Source organism: Bufo bufo, chromosome 6 (assembly GCF_905171765.1).
Source record: "Bufo bufo chromosome 6, aBufBuf1.1, whole genome shotgun sequence".
Taxonomy (NCBI): Eukaryota; Metazoa; Chordata; class Amphibia; order Anura; family Bufonidae; genus Bufo; species Bufo bufo.
Window position 1 is genome coordinate 404,109,609 of NC_053394.1, and position 27,298 is coordinate 404,136,906.

The 27,298-nt window shown below is 44.1% G+C and overlaps 4 protein-coding genes across 6 annotated transcripts in view; 1 reads left to right on the forward strand and 3 right to left on the reverse strand.

The window, feature by feature from the left end:
• Nucleotides 1-4,992, reverse strand: part of LOC121004457 (oocyte zinc finger protein XlCOF6-like) — a 1,031,731-nt gene extending 1,026,739 nt beyond the window's left edge. Inside the window, exons 1-2 of one of the 2 annotated variants that reach the window (XM_040436681.1) lie at nt 4,988-4,992; nt 4,544-4,667 (exon numbers count right to left, since the gene is read on the reverse strand). In XM_040436681.1, coding sequence (XP_040292615.1) covers nt 4,544-4,628 — 85 coding nt within the window. In that variant the 5' untranslated portion in view covers nt 4,629-4,667; nt 4,988-4,992. Of the gene's footprint in view, nt 1-4,543; nt 4,668-4,749; nt 4,797-4,987 lie in introns of those variants that run through there. The other variant, XM_040436680.1, reaches the window with a different exon arrangement.
• Nucleotides 1-27,298, reverse strand: part of LOC121004526 (gastrula zinc finger protein XlCGF66.1-like) — an 818,554-nt gene that overhangs the window by 740,658 nt on the left and 50,598 nt on the right. The gene's annotated exons all lie outside the window — the stretch shown is intronic.
• Nucleotides 1-27,298, forward strand: part of LOC121004478 (oocyte zinc finger protein XlCOF7.1-like) — a 1,216,478-nt gene that overhangs the window by 420,712 nt on the left and 768,468 nt on the right. The window lies entirely within an intron of this gene.
• Nucleotides 1-27,298, reverse strand: part of LOC121004516 (zinc finger protein 300-like) — a 734,886-nt gene that overhangs the window by 106,427 nt on the left and 601,161 nt on the right. The gene's annotated exons all lie outside the window — the stretch shown is intronic.

The window sequence follows — 27,298 nt, forward strand, 5'->3', positions numbered from 1 at the left end:
CACCATTCAGCGGAGTGGAATATGGACTTGCAATTTGAGTAGGTGGGTGCCCGGAGACCCGCAAAATGCCGGCAGAATAGTTCCATATCCATCTCTGCCTAATTAGTGGTGAACTGGAATTGCGAGAGCGCTGCCGCCGCTTTGGCGGAAAAGGACCGGTGGTAGTCGTAGAAAGCCGACCCACCATATTTCTGACCCAGGTCAGTGACCCGATATAGATAATTATCCAGTTCTTCCCTTCTGTTCGGCTGGGCCGAACAGATGACATCCCTGTATATACTGAATGCCAGCACAAATTCGGGAGTAGTTAGCTTCCTATTCAGGCGTGCGTCCTTCGCTTTTAAGACTACCGACACATCCCCACATTTGATGACTCGATTTTCTGGGACATCTTGGGACGCTATGAGGATAGATGCCAAATTTACGTCTCTCCCTGCCACAATGTCCTTCTTGAGGTTGACTGGTAAGAAGTGAGAAGGCGCAATTTGAGGGGTGGGCATGGGAATACCTGAAAGAGTCTGTGTAGAGGACAGAGTTGGTGATGATGCCGGGGGTTGATCGGATGCTGACGGCTGAGATTCCAGGACCCCAACCCTAGACTGAATGTCTGTCACGGAGCTGACTATACCGCTAATGGAGGATTGGAGTTGGGCTATGGATAGCTGAATTGAAGCTAGGGAGGGTTGTTCCCCTGAGGGCCCGGGCTCTGTCATTAACAATCTATAAAGTTCTGCTTTTCTCGCAGATGCCGGATACCCTTTCTGTTGAGCTCGGCGATCAGTTTTGGGATAGTCCAGCTCCGGAGCGACCTGTTGCTGGCCCGGCCCGAAACTGATGAGCCTAGCATTGATAGATTATCATCTATGTCAGACACTTGTGACATCCCGACTCAGTCTTTAATCCGAACCAAGACTTGTTCCCAGATTGACGAACGGACCTGTTCTGGATTGCCACTATAAAAAAAAAACTGAAACAAGAACTTACAGAGGCTCTTGTCTGATTTGAAAAACGACACAGCGGCCGGAAGGGACTTCCAGGAATCTGAGGAGAACATGAAGTAGACTGAATACCGTAACCGTGAAGATAGGATGAGGACCGCGAGATCTCTTGAGAATCCAGATGACTCCTAACTATAGACTGAGCCTGGGTAATCTAGGTAACATATGACAACTGACTTGGCCTAGACAATCCTGATAATAAAACCATGACATATCGCGTAGTATCAGCAGTGGCTGAACCTGGGCGATCCAGGTGACATACATTTAACTCTGCCTGGGCGATCCAGGTAACAAAACAATGACATATAGCATAGTATCAGCAGTGGCTGAACCTGGGCGATCTAGTATTCCTAGCATGGCCGCAGGTGCCACAGATAACAGTATATCCAGCGGCGATGGCAAGTAAATGGACCTTGGATTTGTAGGGCTGGTTCCAATGGCTGAGTAAACTGGAACCAGCGGGGGGGGCCCCCTTTTTATTTAAGATTTTTATTTTTCTTTGTTTATTATAAATCTGGGATTGATTATCATTGGTGTGTGTAGACTGGTGTGCACAGCGCCCCTGGCCACCTTTCAGGGGAAACCTAGAGCTTGCACTCCTTTTCTAACTCAACCTCGCCACCCTCCGCCTGCCAATTTCATGCCACCTCCGGATGGCAGAGCGAGCGGTGGCTGTGGACGGGAGGATCGCTGGACCGGCCACCTTCCCCGGCGCTTGGCCGAACACGCCTGCGGAGGCCCGGGCGGTCACGTGTGCGTTCCACCGTGACCTGCACGCCATCCGCACGGACTTCTCGCGAGAGGGGGAGCCCAACACCGTGGCCGCAAGTATACGTGAGACACACTGCTGGTGATCATGAGTAACGGGTATATATAGGGCACTGACGCCCCGCCCACAAATACAGGCTTGTATCCCGTAAGGGGGCAGATTCTGTGAGTCTTCTCTGCTTTATTTAGTGATTACTACTCACCTGAGCGGTTATCTGTAGGAATGTCCTCTATACTCTGCTCATCATCCCTCACATCTGTCTCTGTAACATATATAATGTTCAGATCTTCACCTGGATTCAGAAGCTGTGAAAGAAATATTGTAAAAGTCATCAGACGGTTGGAGAAGTCGTGTAGAAGGTTTTATGTGACCTGAAAAGATCAGTAATTAGAATGATGCCCAAAAATGACCGGACTGCAGGAGTTATCTGACCCACATAACTGCAGGTCTCCTGTATAAATCCAAACTTTTGGTTCCTTATTCCGGGTGGGCCATTTATATGGATACACCTTAATAAAATGGGAATGGTTGGTGATATTAACTTCCTGTTTGTGGCACATTAGTATATGTGAGGGGGGGAACTTTTCAAGATGGGTGGTGACCATGGCGGCCATTTTGAAGTCGGCCATTTTGAATCCAACTTCTGTTTTTTCAATAGGAAGAGGGTCATGTGACACATCAAACTTATTGGGAATTTCACAAGAAAAACAATGGTGTGCTTGGTTTTAATGTAACTTTATTCTTTCATGAGTTATTTACAAGTTTCTGACCACTTATAAAATGTGTTCAATGTGCTGCCCATTGTGTTGGATTGTCAATGCAACCCTCTTCTCCCACTCTTCACACACTGATAGCAACACCGCAGGAGAAATGCTAGCACAGGCTTCCAGTATCTGTAGTTTCAGGTGTTGCACATCTCGTATCTTCACAGCATAGACAATTGCCTTCAGATGACCCCAAAGATAAAAGTCTAAGGGGGTCAGATCGGGAGACCTTGGGGGCCATTCAACTGGCCCACGACGACCAATCCACTTTCCAGGAAACTGTTCATCTAGTTGGCACGTTCCCTGAGTTTTTCCAGCAAGATGGTGCACCACCACATTATGGGTGTCAGGTCCGAGCATTCCTAGATGAACAGTTTCCTGGAAAGTGGATTGGTCGTCGTTAGGGAAGCAGGCTTCAGTTTTTAGGCAGGAAGGTTGTGTAGGGATTCGGAATCGATACATGTGGGCATTTAGTGTGCGGCTTAAACCCTTTAGGGTCACATTAATTCAAGAAGTGATTCACATCTCAGCGATAAAGACTGTATCCCGCTCATGACCAACTCCTGATAGTTTTAATTGTTTGATCCCTAGACTTACATGTTCATTTTAGTAGTAAAAACAATAAAGATTAGTTTTAATTTACTGCCGGTGAGGCTGCAATAACACGCTAAGGTCCTAGAGACCACCTGATTTTTCTTTTCCTGTCCGATTTATTAGCGTGGCAACCTCCTGTGGGATCCAATTGTTTGTCAATAATGGCCCCACATCACAGGCCCCAAACTCTATCAAATTTTTGTGGTTTGTTGCGATGTTTGTATACTAGTACTACATATGGTAGGATCGGATTTATCTGTAATTTCCACATGGTCAAGTTCGGTGTATTGGGGCTGTACCTTCTCAGAGCAATACATTTACGTGCCATAAACAGGGATTCCCTCAGGATATTGTCATATAGTGATCCCGAATATTTTCATTCAGTATTCCTAGCAGGCAGACCTCAGGAGTGCAGGGTACCCGAACCGGCAGTAAGGAGGAAAGAAGATCAGTCGCCTCCCTCCAAAACATAGCTATCGGGGTGCAGCTCCAAATCATGTGCCAGAAGCCCGCCTCTAGCTCCCCACAGCGCGGACATGCTGTGGATGACACTGCCCATTCTATACGTCCTAGTTGCTGTTACATATGTCTGATGAATGATATATAATTGGATTATTTTGTTATTGATTGCGGGTGATACTTGTAAATGTGATTCCAATAAAGTCGTTATGGATTCATCTGTGAGTGTGGGTATCCTTCTTTTCCATTTGTCTATTACTGGGAGGGGATTTGCACTGATCTTTGCTTATACTAAGTGCGAGTAGATTGCCGATACTAACTAAGCCTCTGGGACCATGGGTTTTGACAACTCCTATAAGTGAGCATTTGGAAACTCTGGTGCTGTGATGTGGAAATGTACTCTGTATTGCAGCCCTAAGTTGCAAGTATGAGAAGAAATGGGTACGCGGTATCGCTCCGTACACTATTAGAATGTATCGGTTCTAAGGTACCACTAGAAACCGAACTCGAGTTCAGTACCAAGGTTTTTTAGAGTAATAATTAATTCCCAAACTTATTACATGAAGTCTCGCGCGACTTCGCAAAGTAATAACTTCGGCTCATCTGAACCAATACATTCTAATACGGTATGGAGCTGGATCTCCGTACAGTATTGGAACAAAGTTTTTAGCGAATCGACTTTAGATGTACCATCCGAAGTCGATTCATAATCCCTACACAAGATCTTCACAGCCTTCTACAGATCATAGGGGACATTTCATGAGACCTTATCTCCATCTACCTGATCATCCTGTGGGACATTGTGATGTTCTTCTGAACCATCCTGTGGAAGAAGAGGACTGGGACATCTCTCCAGTGTTCTTCTCTCTTCCTTAACTGTAGGAAACACATCCAGTGACTGAATTCATTCCTTACATATAAATAATGAGAGGACATGTGTATTTAGTCATGTCTATTACCTGGTGATGTGAGAGGCCGGTGATCCTCCATTATGACTTCCTTATACAGATCTTTGTGTCCCTCTAAATACTCCCACTCCTCCATGGAGAAATAGACGGTGACATCCTGACATCTTATAGGAACCTGACAACACAATGGCACAGTCATCACCCAGATCCCTTCATAGCGTTCCTGTATAATGTCCCAGCATTCCCAGCAGTGTCACCTCTCCAGTCAGCAGCTCAATCATCTTGTTGGTGAGTTCTAGGACCTTCTCTCTATTGATTTCTTCATGTATCTGGGGGTGAGGTGGAGGCCCTGTGATTGGGCTCAGGGTTCTTCCCCATCCTTCAGACACAGGGGCCTGACAGCGCCCACTAGAGGTCTTCTTCACTACTGTGTAGTCCTGGTAATGGAGAGACACAGTAATAAATACCATTCCATACATTTCCAGAGTCCCTTACCTCTCCAGTCATGTCCATCTGTTAGTAACATAGATAAGATGATGTAATGTGACATCATCAGAATCTCTCACCTCTCCAGTAAGCCGGAAGAGGATCTCTAGGGTGAGATTTATTATACTCTCCGCCATCTTGTCCCTGTCTCTATCCATCCTTGACGGGTCAATCAGGAGAAGGATCTTATATAGAAGATCTCCACTGAGCGGATCCTATATTGTAGGAACCTGTATGGAGAGAAGATGAGACAATGTAAAATCCTACCAAATCCCATGGAAAATACAATTACTGGAGATAATAAAAGGATATATATATATATAAACGTGTGCAATTTCTATACTTTTGCAAGGTGTTTGAAACAAAGTTGATGTTTTTCTCTGTTTTTGGGAATGTAATGAAAACTGTTATGAACTTTTGCATCAAACTTTGATTGAGCTGAGACCCTTCAGTTAATTACCCTAATCATGGTAACTCAAATAGGAGAGACATCATCGAACCCCCTCGTTCTGCACACATGTTCACTACTTCAACCCTCACTCTTTCTCCATAAATCTTCCTCTAACTTCTCCCTCTGGCAGCGCCAAAAGGCAGCATTCAATCTGGCAACGCTGCCAAGGCGTCAGCCCTGGTCAACCCTGTCCAGTCCCACTCTCATGCCGGACTCCGCCTCCTGCAGACTCTGTTTAGAGGAGCTTTAATTTGATTCAGACAGATTTTTGGCGTGTACACAGTACATCATCTCGTTCCTGCCCTGGAGAAAAGATGTGTACTGCACTGCGCACAAGGGAGATGACAGGGCCAGGAGAGATGAGTTCTCAGAAGTCTGGTCCTGTCAATCACCAAGGGATAGGAGGGGCTTAGAGAGCAGAGGGAAGGAACAACAGTGCACCGAGGGGAAAGGACCCGCCCTCACTGCTCCGAACAAGTCATTTGCATATGTGCTCCAACTACTTTTCCTGCTAAGTGAGGATGTGATGTCTCTGCTCAGTATAGGAGCCTATAACCCGGTGACAGACCCTTCATACAAGGTCCTCGTGGTGTCAGGCACTATGGAGAGCCCAGGTTGTGTCCTCCCTCCTCTCACTATTTCCCCTGTGGATACAGATTCCTCTCCTGTGATAATCCTATGGGACACATGTGTAATTAGCATGTTACCTGCCTTGTCACGTGCACGCCGCCCTCTAATTGTGTCATGTGACTCAGACCCGGATTGTGATTGGCTGACATTTCTTAGAGCTCCCTCTGCGTCTCCCTTACTTTTCTGCCATGGCTGAGCGGTGGAGACGGAGGAGAAGCTTCACAATGTCTCTGCAGGGACGTGGAAGGACAGAAAATCCAGTTTTCCTATTACTTTGGGGCTGGAATTCTCCGTCTCTTCTGCGGTTCTCGCTCCGTGCGTCCTGCGAGGGTCCGGTGAGCGGAGACCGAACTTTCTGTTCTGACACGTCCGTTATCCTTCACAGGGACCTGCGGAAATATAAAATGTTAGAAGTGGTCGCGGAATTGCTATTTTTTTTTACAATTTTTCCCAACAAAAGTTACTAAAAGTTCATTGATAAGTTACATGTGCCCCAAAATGGAGCCGATTAGACCGACAACTCCTCCCCCAGAGAACAAGCTCCGTACGGCTGCTGTACAGGAGGATTTAATAAAGTTATGGCTCTTTTAATACGATGGAGAAAAACTTGGTACATAAAATACTAGTTCTGAAGGAGTTAATGACGCCTCTGCCCCCAGTAATCCTGACAGACGATGGCGGTGACTGTACAATTACCTCCACCTGCACCGCCGGACACTACATGGACCAAAACTACCCTAATCCTATAATCCACAAGAGAACACACTGAATACCTCCTGTAGAAAACGTCCCACAGCCCCGACTAGTGGACTAAAGGACCTTTCATGATGTCATGACCATGTGATCATATAGGAGGAGTCAAGCTCCAGGCTGTGCTGCTGGAGGGGGGTAAAGGACCTGTGATGACGTCATGACCATGTGATCATGTGTGGGAGTACTTAGGCTCCAGGTTGTGCTGCTGGAGGAGGTAAAGGACCTGTGATGATGTCAAGACCATGTGATCATGTGTGGGAGGAGTTAGGCTCCAGGCTGTGCTGCTGGAGGTAAAGGACCTGTGATGATGTCAAGACCATGTGATCATGTGAGGGAGGAGTCAGGCTCCAGGCTGTGCAGCTGGAGGAGGTAAAGGAGCTGTGATGATGTCATGACCATGTGATCATGTGTGGGAGGAGTCAGGCTCCAGGCTGTGCTGCTGGAGGTAAAGGACCTGTGATGATGTCATGACCATGTGATCATGTGTGGGAGGAGTCAGAGATCACATGACCAGGTGGGGTACTGTGTATGCAGGACTCTGATGTGCTGGCTGTGATCGGTGCTGGATGACTGGAAGTTTGCGTAGTGACATAGCTCTAGTGGGAGCAGCTGCTATGGGGCCCGAACTGAGAAGGGCTGAAAGATTGTATTGTCAGGGCCCCACAGCAGTATTACACAGTGACATTATATGCTGTATATACCTGTAAGAAATGGACGCAGCAGCTGCCGGGCCTGGTCTGAGAGGGCGATCTTGACTAGACACAGGAGTGGGGGCTGCTGGGGAAGAGCAGGTTGCAAAGCAGTTGCTGGGGGGAGGGGGAGGGGACCCATTCAAAAATTTGCTGTCAGTTCTAATTACAACACTGTTTATGTGTCACATCAGGGTGGCATTACAGTGTATATGTAGCGGAGCTGTCTCTGTGTGATGTGTATGTAGCAGAGCTGTCTCTGTGTGATGTGTATGTAGCAGAGCTGTCTCTGTGTGATGTGTATGTAGCAGAGCTGTCTCTGTATGATGTGTATGTAGCGGAGCTGTCTCTGTGTGATGTGTATGTAGCAGAGCTGTCTCTGTGTGACGTGTATGTAGCGGAGCTGTCTCTGTGTGATGTGTATGTAGCGGAGCTGTCTCTGTGTGACGTGTATGTAGCGGAGCTGTCTCTGTGTGACGTGTATGTAGCAGGGCTGTCTCTGTGATGTGTATGTAGCAGAGCTGTCTCTGTATGATGTGTATGTAGCGGAGCTGTCTCTGTGTGATGTCTGTGTAGCGGAGCTGTCTCTGTGTGATGTGTGTGTAGCGGAGCTGTCTCTGTGTGATGTGTATGTAGCAGAGCTGTCTCTGTGTGATGTGTATGTAGCAGAGCTGTCTCTGTGTGATGTGTATGTAGCGGAGCTGTCTCTGTATAATGTGTATGTAGCGGAGCTGTCTCTGTATAATGTGTATGTAGCGGAGCTGTCTCTGTGTGATGTGTATATAGCGGAGCTGTCTCTGTGTGATGTGTATGTAGCAGAGCTGTCTCTGTGTGATGTGTATGTAGCGGAGCTGTCTCTGTATAATGTGTATGTAGCGGAGCTGTCTCTGTGTGATGTGTATGTAGCAGAGCTGTCTCTCTGTGATGTGTGTGTAGCACAGCTGTCTCTGTGTGATGTGTATGTAGCAGAGCTGTCTCTGTGTTATGTGTGTGTAGCAAAGCTGTCTCTGTGTGATGTGTGTGTAGCGGAGCTGTCTCTGTGTGACGTGTATGTAGCAGAGCTGTCCCTATATAGTGTGGTCTTCATTGCTTAAATAAGAGGCAGCTGTGACCTAATTGGCTGCGCTGTACTCTACCGCAGCACGGCCACGAATCGAATGCCCCACGACCGCACTTTGTGGTCTAATCTCTGTCACTTTCCTGGTATTGATGTTTCCTCTGCCACCTCCTCCTTATCTCCTGGTTTCTCTTCCCTGCACCTCCGCCTTCCTTTTGAATGGAGCGAGTACTTGTAATTACACTACACCGCTGCTCCACAGGAGACGACGCATAGTCTAATGACCAGGAAGCAGCGCTCACACAGCTGATCGGCGGGGCTGCCGGGTGTTGGACCCCGCCGATCCGATATTGATGACCTATCCTGCCATATATCTATGTCAGGACAACCCCTTTAAGTAACCTTTTCTAATACAGGCACAGTGAACCTTCCTTTCCCTGGATCACAGAGGATATAATCAGGGAGGGAGACCCTTCTCTAAAAGAGAAGATGAAGGATCTGCTACATCAGGAAATCCGCTCAGGTCCAGGGGAAATTTCCTCATCTATGCCTACTCCTTCTACCTCCGGACATAAGGATAAGAAGGGAACTTTAAGGTAGTCTTCCTCCTGTGATTCAGATTTGGACAGAGCCTCTTTAAGGTATCTTTCGATGACTCTGAGTATAAGATACCCATGAATTATTAAAAGTCGTACGTCTTACTATGGACATACAGGATGTGAAGGTTCACAGAACTGTGCGGGACGTGGGAAGCCGCAGCCGCTTTATAGGACCTGCCAACCTGTTGGTCTCCGGATTCCGGCGTTTTGATTTTTTTATTACGGTAGCCCCTTCGATGCAGACCACTTCACAGCAAGGAGGAAGACATGCTGTCCTCGCGAAGTTTACAGTCTACATAGAAAAGTCATTCAGGAGCCAACACAAATTGTGACAAGAGGTGAAGACGCGGCAGGCAACCACTTCTGGAAGGCGCGGAAATCTTTTGTCTCTTTCCGCAGTTTATTTAAAAGGACTGGACAACACAAATGAAGATTACTTCAGCGGAGAAATATTAGACCCAAGGAGGTGGGATATCAAGCAGGAAGTCTTCCCATTCTTAATCCATAAATGGAGGCCCCACAAATGTCTACTCATCCTAAAATGTATGTCCTCCTCTAAGTACTAGAGCAAGCGGAATAATCTCACGAGCAGTCACTATAGAAATGCATTGGTACATCTCACTTACAATTAAGTGAATAGGAGAGGAAGTTACTGTACTTTTCACCTTATAAGACGCACTGGTCCATAAGATGCACCTAGGATTTAGTGGAGGACAATAAAAATAAATTATTAGAAATAAGAAAAAAAAAAGTTTCATTAGACCTCAGGTCAGACCACTAATCAGACCCCCAATGTTAATCAGACCTCAGCTCACAGCCCCAATCAGATCCCCAATGTTAATAAGACCTCAGATCAGACCTCAGCTCAAACCCCGATGTGAATAAACCCCAATCAGACCTCCAATAAGAACCCCATGCCTCTAATCAGCCCCATTGTCTCATATCAGTCCCCATGCCTCTCAGCAGCCTCTCATCAGCCCTCATGCCTCTCAGCAGCCTCATATAAGCCCCCACATGCCTCTCAGCAGCCCCCCATGCCACAGAGCACATAAAATAAAAAAACAACTTACTTCTCCTTCTCCGGATGCCGCCTCTTCTCACCGCCCATGATCTTCTTCCTCCTGCGTCAGCTGTGCTGTGACCTGACTCGCACAGAGTGAGGTCACAGAGCGCCCTCGCGCTGTGCGCAACCGAGGACCAGGAAGCGGTGAGTACAGAGCATTCACCGATTCCTGGTCCTCCAGTACTAATGAGCGCTTCCATAATGGAAGCGCTCAATAGTATTCTCCCCATAAGATGCAGGGACATTTTTCTTATGGGGCGAAAAATACGGTATACAGTCGTGGTCAAAAGTTTTGAGAATTAGATAAATATTGGAAATTGGAAAAGTTGCTGCTTAAGTTTTTATAATAGCAATTTGCATATACTCCAGAATGTTATGAAGAGTGATCAGATGAATTTCATAGTCCTTCTTTGCCATGAAAATTAACTTAATCCCATAAAAACCTTTCCACTGCATTTAATTGCTGTCATTAAAGGACCTGCTGAGATCATTTCAGTAATCGTCTTGTTAACTCAGGTGAGAATGTTGATGAGCACAAGTGTAACGGTCACGTCCACACACACACAGGGGGAAGGGTAGTGACCACTGCGCTCCACCCTCACCCCTGGCCCTGCCTACTTGCCTCACGAGTCCTGATGACAGGGGACAACTGGACGGCAGTCCCTAACTTAGGATATGTGCAGGGAAGACAGACAAGACAAAATACGGAACATGAACGGACCGGGTCAGAACCAAGAGAGCTACGCAGTACAACGGATTAAGCAAAGAATGGTCAGGAGAAGCCGGGGTCAAATACAGGAGAGTAGCGAAGTACAAGAGGAGTCCTAAGAGAGTAGTCAGGTGGGAGCCGAGGTCACAATACCAGGATGTATGCGCAGTACAGGAGGAGCAGGCAGAGGATCGTCAGGGAACAGGATCAGGTAAATATTCAGTAGTCCAACAAATAGCCAGGAACCTAGAAATTAACAGGCAACCTGTAGCCAGCAGGCTGCCTGTATTTATAGTGGGGGGTGAGGGTCATGTGACGTGGCCAGCGTCACATGACCGACAGACCAACCAGTCGAGCACCGAGTGATCAGCTCGGCGCTCAAGGCAGACTAGGAGCAGGGAGCCACCCAGCTAGTAAAGCCGCCCTGGGAATGAGGTCAAACACAGAACCTCATTCCAAAAGCTAAGCAACAGTTCTGCGGGCAATGGGGGACCAAGTGCACCTTCGGAACCCCGTGACAACAAGGCTGGAGATCATTATGTCAGGCTGATTGGGTTAAAATGGCAGACTTGACATGTTAAAAGGAGGGTGATACTTGAAATCATTGTTCTTCCATTGTTAACCAAGGTGACCTGCAAAGAAACGCGTGCAGCCATCATTGTGTTGCATAAAAATGGCTTCACAGGCAAGGATATTGTGGTTACTAAGATTGCACCTCAATCAACAATTTATAGGATCATCAAGAACTTCAAGGAAAGAGGTTCAATTCTTGTTAAGAAGGCTTCAGGGCATCCAAGAAAGTCCAGCAAGCGCCAGGATCGTCTCCTAAAGAGGATTCAGCTGTGGGATCGGAGTGCCACCAGTGCTGAGCTTGCTCAGGAATGGCAGCAGGCAGGTGTGAGCACATCTGCACGCACAGTGAGGCGAAAACTTTTGGAAGATGGCCTGGTGTCAAGAAGGGCAGCAAAGAAGCCACTTCTCTCCAAAAAAAACATCAGGGACAGATTGATCTTCTGCAGAAAGTATGGTGAATGGACTGCTGAGGACTGGGGCAAAGTCATATTCTCCGATGAAGCCACTTTCCGATTGTTTGGAGCATCTGGAAAAAGGCTTGTCCGGAGAAGAAAAGGTGAGCGCTACCATCAGTCCTGTGTCATGCCAACAGTAAAGCATCCTGAGACCACTCATGTGTGGAGTTGCTTCTCATCCAAGGTAGTGGGCTCACTCACAATTTTGCCCAAAAACACAGCCATGAATAAAGAATGGTACCAAAACACCCTCCAACAACAACTTCTTCCAACAACAGTTTGGTGAAGAACAATGCATTTTCCAGCACGATGGAGCACCGTGCCATAAGGCAAAGTGATAACTAAGTGGCTCGGGGACCAAAACGTTGACATTTTGGGTCCATGGCCTGGATACTCCCCAGATCTTAATCCCATTGAGAACTTGTGGTCAATCCTCAAGAGGCGGGTGGACAAACAAAAACCCACTAATTCTGACAAACTCCAAGAAGTGATTATGAAAGAATTGGCCCAGAAGTTGATTGAGAGCATGCCATGTCGAATTGTAAAGGTCCTGAAAAAGAAGGGCCAACACTGCAAATACTGACTCTTTGCATAAATGTCATGTAATTGTCGATAAAAGCCTTTGAAACGTATGAAGTGCGTGTGTTTATATTTCACTACATCACAGAAACAACTGAAACAAAGATCTAAAAGCAGTTTAGCAGCAAACTTTGTGAAAACTAATATTTGTGTCATTCTCAAAACTTTTGGCCACGACTGTAATACCCCAGAGTGAACACTACCATTCCTTCACCCTGCTACCATCTCTAATGCCTAACAAATAATGTAATCTGTGTGTTTGATTCCACAATATTGTGCCTTAATAACATTGCTATGTAACTTATGTTTTTTATTATATGTAATGAGCCTGGTTGTCCAGCCGGTAACAGTGTATCTGGCAGAGAGGGAGCTCTTTAGATAGAATGTAACTTACCATTCCATTTTCCCCCTTTTGGGCAGAAGTGGGCTAGTACCAAGGGAGGGGTTACAGGAAGATATAGTCAGTCTAGAGTTGAGTTTTAGAGTCCAAAGGGACCAGACATGGTGCAATGAGTCTTCCAAGGAAAGCAGCTTGCAAATAACCCTGACTCCTTGCAGATTATGGACTGAGTATTGCGAGGGGGTCAGCAGCAAAAGTCACCCCACTCAAAGGTACCAGAACTGTCATAAAGTCCAGTAACCAGACTGAAGCCAGAGATTAGCACAGCAGAGAGAGATAAAGCCAAGTATTCAAGTTCACCTGCCGGTCTACCCCAAAAACCTGCTGGAGTCAGAGAAAGATCAAATAGTATCTGGATACAAGTTTATTCAAGTAAAACTGTTGAACTTTCTAAAGTCTGGACTCGGCTTATTCTCTTATTATTTGTTGCTGCGGAGCCTAACCCTGGGGAGCGACAGTATCCTGGTAGGAGCACCGTGAAACACAAAACTAATTAGATCGCATCATCACTCTGTAATTCCTAAAAACCTGGGACACGATCGGCCAGCAGGGGTTATGAGTGTCAGATCCACACCAGTCTGATATTGATGACCTATCCTTAAACCACTGCACAACCCCTACAAGGATTGACGTATTATAGAAGAATGATGTGTAGTGATCTATTTTGTACTAGCACAAAAAATATTTGTACCGTGTAGAATAGAAAATGTTAAAAATTACAATTCCTCAGCGGTTGATACTGTCACAGCCAGACAGCTGAGAAGCTCTGACAGGAGCCTTCCAGATCCTCCTCCTTGAGTTTCTTTGTTTTGGTTAAGTTCCTCATCTCGTTAGTCTATCTCAGCTGTCATGCAGTTGGACTGATTGCTTCCCTTTTAAGTTCCTCCCCATAATGCAGTAGTGTGCGGCTTATACAACTTCCTGGAGTGTGTGTGCATGCTGTTTCTATTTCCCAGTCCTCTGCAAGATAAGTGCTGTTCCTTTATTTGTGATTTTCTGTCTGCTGGATTTTCAGGTGACCCTGACTCCCTCCGTGTCTAGTGTAGGGAGCCGGTGGTCGTGTCCCCTCACTATTGTAGGGTCTTCAGGTATTAGATAGCCGAGGTACGTGGATATGCGCCCATCCACCTTTGGGGTGTTCGCAAAGGCAGAGCAATTAGGGAGAGTGGCAGGTCTCGTGCAGGGGTCTCCCTTTTGTTCCTTAGTTGTGGGTCCAGTGAGTCATTAATTGTATTGTATTGCATTGTCTTGTTTCCTGTACACCATCCGTGACAGATACCTTAAAATGGCTAACTGAAAAGATGATGACAAAATTGTAAGCTTTCGAGACTACTTAGGCCCCTTCTTCAGGTGTCTTTTCAGACAGTATCTGAATATTCACATGTTTATACACCAAAGTACATAGAATTTATGAGCGAGATGAGACAAGTGATGTAAAGCAGATCAATATGAGTGGAGGAGGAAACAAACAGTTATAGTAGTAAATTGTGGGAGAAATTAGATAAGTGTGAAAGATTTATTGTCCTCTAATAGATATTCAGTCCATGAATGCAATGAACTCAAGAGGTCTAGAAGGATATAAATCCAGGTGATATATTCATTCCTGGTCTGAGTGTGTCAAAGGTCAGATTCTCCTGTCCTTCCAAGATTTGAAATTCCTTTTTAATATTGATACTTTCATATCTGTGATTATGTGGTCAGGGCTACAAACGTGTTTTGGTACAGGAAAATCTTTCTTTTCCCTTATGAACATGACAGCACCATTGAGAGACCGCCTCCATCCGGGACAAGAAACAGGAACTTTCGTGGAGAGCTCTTAAGGAGGAGCACGGCTCCACCAGTTCCTGTTTCCTGTCCTATAGATAGGACGGCTTTGTGGAGAGCCAAGTCATTAGGCTGCAGGACCCAGAATTACTGCTGAATGGGGGTTACCTGGTTCAGCGTAAGCCTCCTCTAGGAGCTGCTGAGGAAAGTCTGGTGCTGGCTTCTGGGTCCTGGAGACTCTTCAGGCTGGTGCAGTCCCGGTGGCACTGTGAGGTGTGGCCGGCACGCCGGTGCTTCCTGGCGGTGCTCAGGGGGTCCGGGGCCTCCCTCTTCTTCCTTCTGGCTGGTTACAGGCATCGAGGAGGGCCGAAATCACTCGCGAGCAGGCGAGAACCGGAAGTACGTAGTACGACTTCCGGTGTTTGGAACGCACGCAGGGTGCGTTCCGGAAGTAGGAAGAATCTCCTACTAATAGGCTGCACGGAGCACCACCCGACCGAGGGATTTACTAGTTCCTGAAGCGCGCGGTCAGAAGCAGACCAGCCAGCCTACAGAGGGCCCGGATTTCTCCTCTTAGAAAACGCTCTATCCTGGATGTCTACTATGGAGGATGAGAGCGGTCAGCACGCTGAACTGCAGGAGGGTCATGAAGTCAGACCGGTACTCCTGGTGGGGTAAGGGGGATTGTTCCCCAGCTTTTTATTTCTCCATTATGTTAAAGGGGTTCTTTTTTTCATGTCTCTGTTTTCGACAATAAAAGAGGGGCCTAGAAAGGCTATCTCATGGACCAGAGGGAAAGAATGCACTATGTGTAAAAAGAAGCTTGCTCCCTCCTGGCCAAAAATGTTATGTCAGCACTGTGTCGACAAAGTGGTGGAAGAGGAGTTCCCGTCCCTACTTCAAAGCATTAGGAATATGGTGAAATCTGAAGTGTCTGATTCCATGAAAATATTTAAAAAGAGCCTCCCTTCCACAACAGGCAGGCCACTCTTTTCTCCTGAGGATACGGATTCTTTACTAAAGGCAATCCGTGCTACTATGAAAGTAGATGAATCCAGAGATCCGAAATCTGTTCAAGATATTATGTTTGATGATCTAGGACATAGAAAAAACTGTGTTTTTCCGGTAAATGAGACCATAAAGATTGTTTGAAAGTTTCTGATCCAAAAGGAGTGGAAGAAACCTGATAAAAAATTCTTTGTCCCAAAAAATGTAAAAAGGAAATATCCTTTTGATGAGGCTGACTATGCTAGTTGGGATAGGCCTCCTAAATTGGATGCCCCCATTGCTAAAATCTAAAAAAAAAGTCTGCCTTACCATTTGAGGACCTTGGCACCCTTAAAGACCCTATGGATAGACGAGCTGACGTTTACCTGAAAAAAGTTTGGGAGACCTCAGCTCAAGCGTTCAAGCCAAATATTGCCGCCACTTCCACCGCTAGGTCTTTAAAATTATGGCTGCAGGAATTGGAATCTTGCATTCAAAATAAAACTCAGTGAGATCAATTGCTAGCTGTCTTTCCCACCATCCTTAAGGCGGTCGACTTTATATCAGACACCTCGGCAGATGCGTTGAAATTAAATACTAGGTCAGCCGCACTCTCTAACTCAACAAGAAGAGCTATCTGGCTTAAAGGATGGTCTGGAGACAGGGGATCTAAAAAGAAACTTTGTGCCATACCTTGTCAGGGCGATTATCTTTTTGGGTCTGTTTTGGATGACCTTTTGGATAAGGCGTCCGATAATAAAAAAGGATTCCCTGTCTCCAGACCCCCCAAAAAGCAGCGTTTTTTTCCGGAAGAATAAAAGGGAATTTTATAAGGGGCAAAGAAAGGATTTCAGAGGAGGAAATAAAAATAGAAAAGGCAAGGGTTTTCTCTTCAATTCCCAATCCGCCTCAGCTTCTAGACCCACTCAACAATGACGGTTTCTCTCCTGTGGGCAGCAGACTCTCTAGTTTTCTTCATGCTTGGGAGAAAATTTCCTCAAGCCTTTGAATTTTGGGCATTATAAGGGAAGGTTTTCGTCTGGAGTTTCTCTCATCCACCGGAAAGATTCAAAGTCACAAACATCTTAAAAGATTCAGTAAAAAACCTAGCTTTACGAAAGGAGATTGTTTGTTTCACTTTTAGAGAAAAATGTCCTAGTTCCAGTCCCAGATTCAGAAAAAGGGAAAGGTTTCTATTCATCCCTCTTTCTGGTTCCAAAACCAGATGGGACGTTCAGAACACTTCTAAATTTAAAAGATTTAAATCAGTTTCTCTGTTACAAAAAATTCAGAATGGAGTCAATACAGTCAGTTTTAAAACATCTATTCGAGGGCTGCTTCATGGCCACCATAGATATAAGAGATGCTTATTACCACATCCCAATTCACGCAGACTATCAAAAATATCTCAGAGTGGCGGTTTCAATCGAGGATCAAATTCATCACTTACAATATACAGCTCTTCCGTTCGGAATTTCACAGGCTCCCAGACTCTTCACAAAAATAATGGCAGAAGTCATGGCCCACATAAGAGAAAGAGACATTTTAGTAATTCTGTATTTAGACGATCTTTTAGTAGTAGCGGAGTCAAAGAATCTTCTAGACGTACATCTCAAAGAGGTAGTGCGGATCCTAGAAAAGCTCCGTTGGCAGATAAACTGGGGAAAATCGCATCTAATAGCTTCCCAAAAATGTGTCTTTCTAGGAATGATCCTAGACTCGGAAAAATCATGTTATATCCTTCCCCAGAACAAGATAGAGAAACTAACAGAAGGAGTTAGATCCCTGATTAGTAGCAAAAAAATGATCAGGCAATGGCAGTGTTGGGCAGAATGACTTCCACGATACCGGCAGTCAATTGGAGCCAGTTTCACTCCAGACCCCTCAAATGGCAAATCCTGAAAGAATGGCAGGGCGCCCTTTTCCTGCTGGATGCACCACTCCCACTCAGCCCTCAGGTAATTCAATCCTTACACTGGTGGCTGAATCCTTTAAATCTGTCCCAAGGTCTCTCTTGGAATTCGCAGGATTCAATAGCCATCACCACAGATGCAAGTCCATTTAACTGCAAGTCCATTTAACTGTGGCCTATTGTCAGGGAAACTTACGGCAAGGGGTTTGGAAAAAAGCAGAGAGTCAAGACTCTCAAAACATGAGAGAACTAAGAGCAGTTCTTCTTGCCTTAAAAGAATTCCTTCCATTACTTCAGGGGAAAGCTCTAAAGATTTTTTCGGACAACGCCACAATCGTATCCTATCTGAACCGACAAGGAGGAACCAGATCAGAGAGTCTTATGTCTTTGGCCACAGACATTTTTTCCCTTATAATACCTTGCGTTCCGTTTATCAAGGCGGTACATCTAAAAGGAATGGAAAACAAGGTAGCAGATTTCTTAAGCAGAAACACCCTGGACCAGGGAGAATGGTGTCTGAATCAGAAAATCTTCGATCAAATAACTCTCCTCTGGGGTCGTCCGCAACTAGATCTGTTTGCAACCAGGGAGAATAGAAAATGCCAACTTTTCTTTTCCCTAAGGTCAAAAGACTTACCAACGGGGATAGATGCCTTCTCCCTCTATTGGCCAGATCAGCTACTCTACGCCTTTCCCCCGCTAAGACTCCTCCCAAGGTTCCTACAAAAACTAAGACAAGAACGGACGAGAGTGATCCTGATTGCTCCATTTTGGCCTCGAAGAACCTGGTTCACCTGGTTGATGAAACTCTGCCTAGAAGACCCTTGTATTCTCCCGGAGAGGCAGGTTCTATTGTTTCAAGGCCCTGTCTTTCACCCGAATGTAAACAATTACATCTAACAGCATGGCTCTTGATGGGGAAATCTTAGAGCGCAGAGGCCTCTTCAAGAAAGTGGTATCTACCCTGCTATCCTGCAGGAAGGAGGTTACCTCCTCCATTTACCTTAGGATTTGGAGGACCTTACTAAACTTTTCAAGGGACCCGGTAAATCCCTTAAATCCTCCTATGTCTAAAATCCTAGATTTTTTACAAAACGGTCTTGAAAAGAACCTAAGGCCTAGCACTCTCAAGGTACAAGTATCTGCTCTAAGTGCCTTTTTTGACTTTCCGATTGCAAACCACCCCTGGGTTAGGAGATTATTTAAAGCAATAAGTAGAGTTAGACCAGTAGTCAGACCCTCGGTTCCCCCTGGGACCTCAACCTAGTCCTCACCAGCTTGATGGAACCTCCCTTTGAACCCTTACAGGACTTATCTATAAAACTCATTTCCTTAAAAACTGCCTTCCTGGTGGCGATCACCTCAGCCAGATGGGTGGGGGAAATTTCAGCCTTTTCAACATCCCCGCCTTATACTAACATCTTGGATGACAGAGTACTTATTAGACCAGACCCTTCTTTTCTTGGGCAGACTAGATGGGCCAAATGGTTCTTATCTGCCGACACATTCTATGTTTCTATATAAGTAGTATCCATGTTCCATAGAACACAGGACATCGTCCTTTCCTCTCTGTGCCAAAATCCAAACAATGAAAAAGAGGAGAAACTCCATTGATTGAAAAGATGTCTATCCCATTACTTAAAGGTTACAAGTCAATGGAGAAAAACCTCTAAGCTTTTTATTCAATTCAGAGGAAAAAACAGGGGTCTCTCAGCCTCTCCTAAATCACTATCCAGATGGATTGTAGGCGCCATTACATTGGCCTATTCTTCAGCCGGAAAATCTCCTCCGGCAGGATTTGGTGCTCATTCCACCAGATTAGTTTCTACTTCATGGGCAGAGAGGGCTGATGCTTCCCTAGAACAGATTTGTAGAGCAGCCACATGGCAGTCGCCGTGTACCTTTTTTCGTCAATATAGATTAGACCTAGGGTCTAGAGATCAGCTGGCCTTTGGTAGGAAAGTCCTCCAGGCAGTAGTTCCCCCCTCCCTAAAATGATTACTATTCTAGTCGTTTCTCAAGGGTGCTGTCATGGGCGTAAGGGAAATTTAAGATTACACTCACCAGTAATCACTTTTCCATAAGCCCATGACAGCACCCGGGGTTTATTCCCACCCTATAAAAAATAAAAATAAAATAGACATATTAAAAAAAAATATATATATATATACACTCACCTAAAGAATTATTAGGAACACCATACTAATACGGTGTTGGACCCCCCTTTGCCTTCAGAACTGCCTTAATTCTACGTGGCATTGATTCAACAAGGTGCTGATAGCATTCTTTAGAAATGTTGGCCCATATTGATAGGATAGCATCTTGCAGTTGATGGAGATTTGAGGGATGCACATCCAGGGCATGAAGCTCCCATTCCACCACATCCCAAAGATGCTCTATTGGGTTGAGATCTGGTGACTGTGGGGGCCATTTTAGTACAGTGAACTCATTGTCATGTTCAAGAAACCAATTTGAAATGATTCGAGCTTTGTGACATGGTGCATTATCCTGCTGGAAGAAGCCATCAGAGGATGGATACATGTTATCATTCTGTTTACGCCAAATTCGGACTCTACCATTTGAATGTCTCAACAGAAATCGAGACTCATCAGACCAGGCAACATTTTTCCAGTCTTCAACAGTCCAATTTTGGTGAGCTCGTGCAAATTGTAGCCTCTTTTTCCTATTTGTAGTGGAGATGAGTGGTACCCGGTGGGGTCTTCTGCTGTTGTAGCCCATCCGCCTCAAGGTTGTGCATGTTGTGGCTTCACAAATGCTTTGCTGCATACCTCGGTTGTAATGAGTGGTTATTTCAGTCAACGTTGCTCTTCTATCAGCTTGAATCAGTCGGCCCATTCTCCTCTGACCTCTAGCATCCACAAGGCATTTTCGCCCACAGGACTGCTGCATACTGGATGTTTTTCCCTTTTCACACCATTCTTTGTAAACCCTAGAAATGGTTGTGCGTGAAAATCCCAGTAACTGAGCAGATTGTGAAATACTCAGACCGGCCCGTCTGGCACCAACAACCATGCCACGCTCAAAATTGCTTAAATCACCTTTCTTTCCCATTCTGACATTCAGTTTGGAGTTCAGGAGATTGTCTTGACCAGGACCACACCCCTAAATGCATTGAAGCAACTGCCATGTGTTTGGTTGACTAGATAATTGCATTAATGAGAAATATAACAGGTGTTCCTAATAATTCTTTAGGTGAGTGTATATACAGTTGCAAGAAAAAGTATGTGAACCCTTTGGAATGATATGGATTTCTGCACAAATTGGTCATAAAATGTGATCTGATCTTCATCTCAAGTCACAACAATAGACAATCACAGTCTGCTTAAACTAATAACACACAAAGAATTTAATGTTACCATGTTTTTATTGAACACACCATGTAAACATTCACAGTGCAGGTGGAAAAAGTATGTGAACCCCTAGACTAATGACATCTCCAAGAGCTAATTGGAGTGAGGTGTCAGCCAACTGGAGTCCAATCAATGAGATGAGATTGGAGGTGTTGGTTACAGCTGCCCTGCCCTATAAAAAACACACACCAGCTCTGGGTTTGCTTTTCACAAGAAGCATTGCCTGATGTGAATGATGCCTGGGACAAAAGAGCTCTCAGAAGACCTACGATTAAGAATTGTTGACTTGCATAGAGCTGGAAAGGGTTATAAAGGTATCTCCAAAAGCCTTGCTGTTCATCAGTACACTGTAAGACAAATTGTCTATAAATGGAGAAAGTTCAGCACTGCTACTACTCTTCCTAGGAGTGGCCATCCTGTAAAGATGACTGCAGAGCACAGCGCAGACTGCTCAATAGGGTGAAGAAGAATCCTAGAGTGTCAGCTAAAGATTTACAAAAATCTCCGGCATATGCTAAAATCCCTGTTAGCGAATCTATGATACGTAAAACACTAAACAAGAATGGATTTCATGGGAGGATACCACAGAGGAAGCCACTGTTGTCCATAAAAAACATTGCTGCACGTTTACAGTTTGCACAAGAGCACCTGGATGTTCCACAGCAGTACTGGCAAAATATTCTGTGGACAGATTAAACCAAAGTTGAGTTGTTTGGAAGAAACACACAACACTATGTGTGGAGAAAAAGAGGCACAGGACACCAACATCAAAACCTCATCCTAACTATGAAGTATGGTGGTGGGGGCATCATGGTTTGGGGCTGCTTTGCTGCGTCAGGGCCTGGACGGATTGCTATCATCGAAGGAAAAATTAATTCCCAAGTTTATCAAGACATTTTGCAGGAGAACTTAAGGCCATCTGTCCACCAGCTGAAGCTCAACAGAACATGGGTGTTGCAACAGGACAACGACCCAAAGCATAGAAGTAAATCAACAACAGAATGGCTTAAACAGAAGAAAATATACCTTCTGGAGTGGCCCAGTCAGAGTCCTGACCTCAACCCCATTGAGATGCTGTGGCATGACCTCAAGAAAGTGATTCACACCAGATATCCCAAGAATATTGCTGAACTGAAACAGTTCTGTAAAGAGGCATGTTCAAGAATGACTCCTGACCATTGTGCACGTCTGATCTGCAACTACAGGAAACGTTTGGTTGAAGTTATTGCTGCCAAAGGAGGTTCAACCAGTTATTAAATCCAAGGGTTCACATACTTTTTCCACCTGCACTGTGAATGTTTACACGGTGTGTTCAATAAAAACATGGTAACATTTAATTCTTTGTGTGTTATTAGTTTAAGCAGACTGTGATTGTCTATTGTTGTGACTTAGATGAAGATCAGATCACATTTTATGACCAATTTGTGCAGAAATCCATATCATTCCAAAGGGTTCACATACTTTTTCTTGCAACTGTGTGTATATATATATATATATATATATATATATAAGTTTTTGGTGTAAAAGTGTGCTTTAGGACAAGTTCTCGCGAATAACTGGTGGTCTAGGAGCCGTGCTCCTCCTTAAGAGCTCTCCACGAAAGTTCCTGTTTCCTGTCCTGGATGGAGGCGGTCTCTCAAGGGTGCTGTCATGGGCTTATGGAAAAGTGATTACCGGTGAGTGTAATCTTAAATTTCTTTATTTATTATGTGTCAATAAGAGTTCATTCTTTTTCTAAGCTTTTGACCAGTTTCACCAACATAGAGAACCCAGTAGGACATTTGGTACATACAATTAAATAGACCACATATGGCGTGGAGCAGGTGAAGGTACCTGGGAGCTTGTTCTTATATTCACCGGGAATCTCTACCTTGTCAGTGGTCATTATTAGAGATGAGCGAATCGAATCCCACAAAGTGGAATTCGAGCCAAATTTCAGGATACATTCGATTCGCCTAGAAGCCGATTTTCCTCGTGCTTCTTGTCAGCGAATCTATTTAACCTGAAATAGTATAAAAAACAAAAAAATTCAAAGTTACCTAATCCATTTGGAGGCGGTAATTTTGATTTAATTATTTTTTTCATTGTCAATTTTACACTCAGATGCCGCGATCATGTATGAACACGGCATCTGAGGGGTACAATGACGGGGGCGATGCTATCGCAGTTCCGTCATTGCACCCGCTACTTACAAAAAAAGCACTTTGTGACGAAGTAATTCTTGTGACGAAGGAATTTTTTTGCGAAATTTGCCGGATCAGCCAAATCGAACTTTTAAGAAATTCGCTCATCTCTAGTCGTTATGTAAGGACAGATCTTACAAATGGTCTGTTTGCAGGGGAATGTTCCTGTTGTTAGGGAGGACAGTGAGTGTCTGACAATGATGTTTTCAAGATTAGGGGGCTGCCTATAGCACAGGAGTGGGGGTCTGGAAATATAGATTTTAAACAGTCATTTTTGTAGTATTAGATGTAGTCTCCTAGCAACCCTAGGATTTCCAGATGTCTGATGTGTTTGCTGTTTTGTATTGTAGGAGCTCACTCCTTGGTAACCTGGTGGCTCTGGCAATTTGGTTTTTCACTATAATTGGATGGTATCCCTGACTCAAAAATATCTTTTAGAGGTTTCCAATGTGTTTATCCCTGTCTGTAGAGTTTGAACATATGTGGTTGTATCTAATAGTTTGACTGTAGATGAAGGAGTTTTCTGTGTGTCTGTGGAGAAAACTATCCCACCTGAGGTATGTTGTCCAAAAAGTTTATTTCAGTAGAGGAGTAGCTAAGTGTTAAATTGATGGTGGGATGAAAATTATTAAAGCTTTCATGGAATGTTTTTAGTTTTTAGATCCAGGCAAGAAGATTATGATGTCATAAATGTAACAATAATTGGCCAAAGGTTTAATGGGGCAGGAGAACAGGATGTCACTTTCAAGCATGAACAGATTTTCATATTATGGTACCATTTTGCTTCCCATTGCTAGTTTTCTGTAGGTATATGCTTTCACTAAATGAAAAGTAATTGTCGGTGAGGATGAATTTTGTAAGTTCCACCACAGATTCGGTGCCAATTCCTTTATTTTTCATAAAGACCTCATAGACTTTTAATCCATCCTGGTGTAGAATATTGGAATTATCCATGATAGCCAGGATAGTTCCCTCTGGTAGGAGACCTATTGCAGACAGTTTATTTAGTATGCCTGTTCTGTCCTGGATGAAGAAAGCGAATACGTCCCATGGTGCAAAAAACCGTCAGCCAGTCACCAGGATCAGGAGTAAGATCTTTTATTGCAGCGATACAACGCGTTTCGGGGAATCACTCCCCTTCATAAGGTACAAAAAAGCTGCACAAGTTTAAGAACAGAAAGCTACACATATTTATACATACAAGCACCGCCTATTAGGGAGGTCACAAGGTCAAAGGAGGTGTTCCCTACATTCGTTTTTGACAAAACCAATATACATTTCAACGAGATCCCCATATAGAACCAATAGTGACTACAAACTTATTGTTTGGTCACATTGAAGAAACAGATATAACAACATTCTCCACTTGTTTAAGACACATCGTAGTGTCACGTGACAAACGGAGCCCAATGTTTGTGTGGTGCGTCCCACATACTGTGATCCACACTGACATTCAAGTACATAGATCACATTTGTTGACCCACAGTCAAATTGTAGTTTGATATTAAAAATTTCTCCAGTGTTGTTATTTTGAAATGAGGTGGCGTTACGTATGGAGAGGCAACACAAACATTTGGGTTGTCTGCATTTTGAACTACCCGCTGATCTGGATGACAGAAAGGAGCTAACAGCTGGTACTACTGTTTTGTTATGTTCACGCAATTTGCTAGGTGCTAACAAATTTTTTAGAGTTTTTGCTCTTCTGAAAGTCAGGGCCGGACAGGTGGGTAAGGATTTGCCTATGAATGGATCTTTTTTAAGTATATGCCAGTGTTTGGAAAGAATATTTCTCACATCTTTATGGTTACTACTATATGTGGTGATGAAATTAGCACTCCATTTGTTTTTTTGCTGCTGTTCCTCATCTGTCTGGTGTTTTTTACTGGCTGATAGACAGTTTTCCTGTGAAAGGGCCTTAGCTCTATTGTAGGCCGCCTCAATAATCCCATGAGGATAGCCTTTTTTCCAGAATCTCCTACGTATTGTTTCGCTTTGTAGGATGACGTCCCTGGTCAAGGAACAATTCCTTCTCAATCTTTTAAATTGTCCGAAAGGGATGTTTGTCTTCCACTTTTTAAAATGTAAACTAGAATATTCAAGATAACTGTTACAGTCAACCTTTTTAAAGAAAGTGCGAGTTTCAATTTTATCATCACTTCTATTCATTTCCAGGTCCAAAAATTCAATTCTTGAACGATCGTGCGTCCCAGACAGAGTTATACCCCAATTGGAAGAATTGAGATATTTGATGAAGTTCTCAATAGAGTCAGAATCCCCGTCCCATATAAAGAGTAGATCATCTATATAACATCGATATAGGACAATATTATCTGACCACTGGGTGGGCCTGTGAAAGTATCTATCTTCAAATGCTCCCATGAAAAGGTTCGCGAAGGTGGGCGCGAAACGCATACCCATCGCGGTACCTTTGCATTGAAGATATAGTTGTTCACCAAAAGAAAATGTATTGTGCGTCAGAATAAATTTGATAGATTCTAATATAAATAACTTTTGGTCGTCTGGTACTGATGGATCTTTGTCTAAAAAATGGTCGACACACTTGATACCCAATTCATGATTAATGTTTGAATATAAGGCCGCAACATCAAGGGCTATCCACGAATATGTATCCCTCCATGTGATTCCCTTTAATGATTGTATTAGGGAGGTGGAGTCTTTAAGATAAGAAGGTAATTGGATGACATATTTCTGTAGCAGAATGTCCACATAGTGAGACAAATTACAGGTCAGCTTTTGGATTTTGGGTAGATGGTAAAAGAGTGCCATAACTGAATCTGATTTGAGAATATGTTCTTGTTCTTTCTTGCTGAGTATATGTTTAGCTGATTCGATCAAAGATTTTAATGCAATTCTGTGTTTCCCAGAGGGATCCTCTTCCAAAGGAAGATAATAATTGGTGTCGGATAAAATGTGTAGGGCTTCTTTGACATAATTATCTCTGTTTTGGATGACTACACCTCCACGCGTTGCGTTCTCTGCATACAAGGGGTCTGTACACAGGCTGAAGATAAACCAGATTGTGGTCTGAGCTCAAAAAGAGAGCCTGGGGGTGTTTTGTCTGGAGTCTGCTGGTCACAGTGTGAATAATGTCACAGGCAGCTGAAGCATTGGCAGAGGGGGGCACGTAGACTGCTAACACAATAACCTGTGTAAACTCACGTGGTAGATAGTGAGGTCTCATGCTAACAGCTAGCAGCTCAATGTCTTCACAGCAAAGTATAGCATATATCAGAGGGGCTTACTAGGTCAAATGCAGCATTCAAATCTATCATCCGACTAAGTAGATGCAGCTGATTAAGTTAAATATAAAGTGCTTAGTGCAAACACAGTTAGGAAGGTATAGATCCCAAGACAATAGATAATGAAGGAATCAAGATTAACAACAGATTGCAAATATTAAAAAGACCGAATATAGCCCTGTGTAAATCAGATACCGACCAGTGTGCCTCTTCCCCTGCATTTGACCTAGTAAGCCCCTCTGATATATGCTATGCTTTACCACTAGACCACTGTTACCTCTTTCTTTATTTATATATGTATTTGCCATTGTTGTGACTGATTTTTAAATGCTTATTATTCTGATGTTAAATTAATAAAGATATTGTTACCCAGTATCTGGTTACATTTTTTGTGGGGGTTTTGTATCTTGGTTTGGTGTATCTGGGTTAATATTGAGTTCCTTATTGTTTTACAAAGATTGAATGACTTTTCTCTTATGAGCACTAACGTTGGATAGATTTTGTCATCTATAGTAAATGTCCAGCTCACCTTGTATTACTATCCTTGTTCTATACCACCACGTGCACGGAAACCACAGGTAAGACCTCCAATTACAAAATGAAACAAAGATGAATTCAGCACCGGAATGTCCTTAAGTTGCTTGTTTTTTTAATAATAGCGATAAAAAATATATAGTAACAGCATCGACATAAGTCCTCTCACTTCAGTAGTATTACTCTAGTGGTAGACTACTACTGGAGTGAGAGGACTTATGTTGATGCTGTTACCATATATTTTTTATCGCTATTATTAAAGAAACAAGCAACTTAAGGATATTACGGTGCTTGATTCATCTTTGTTAGATTTTGTCATCTGTCTGAAGGATTCTATGTATCAGGGGTGGC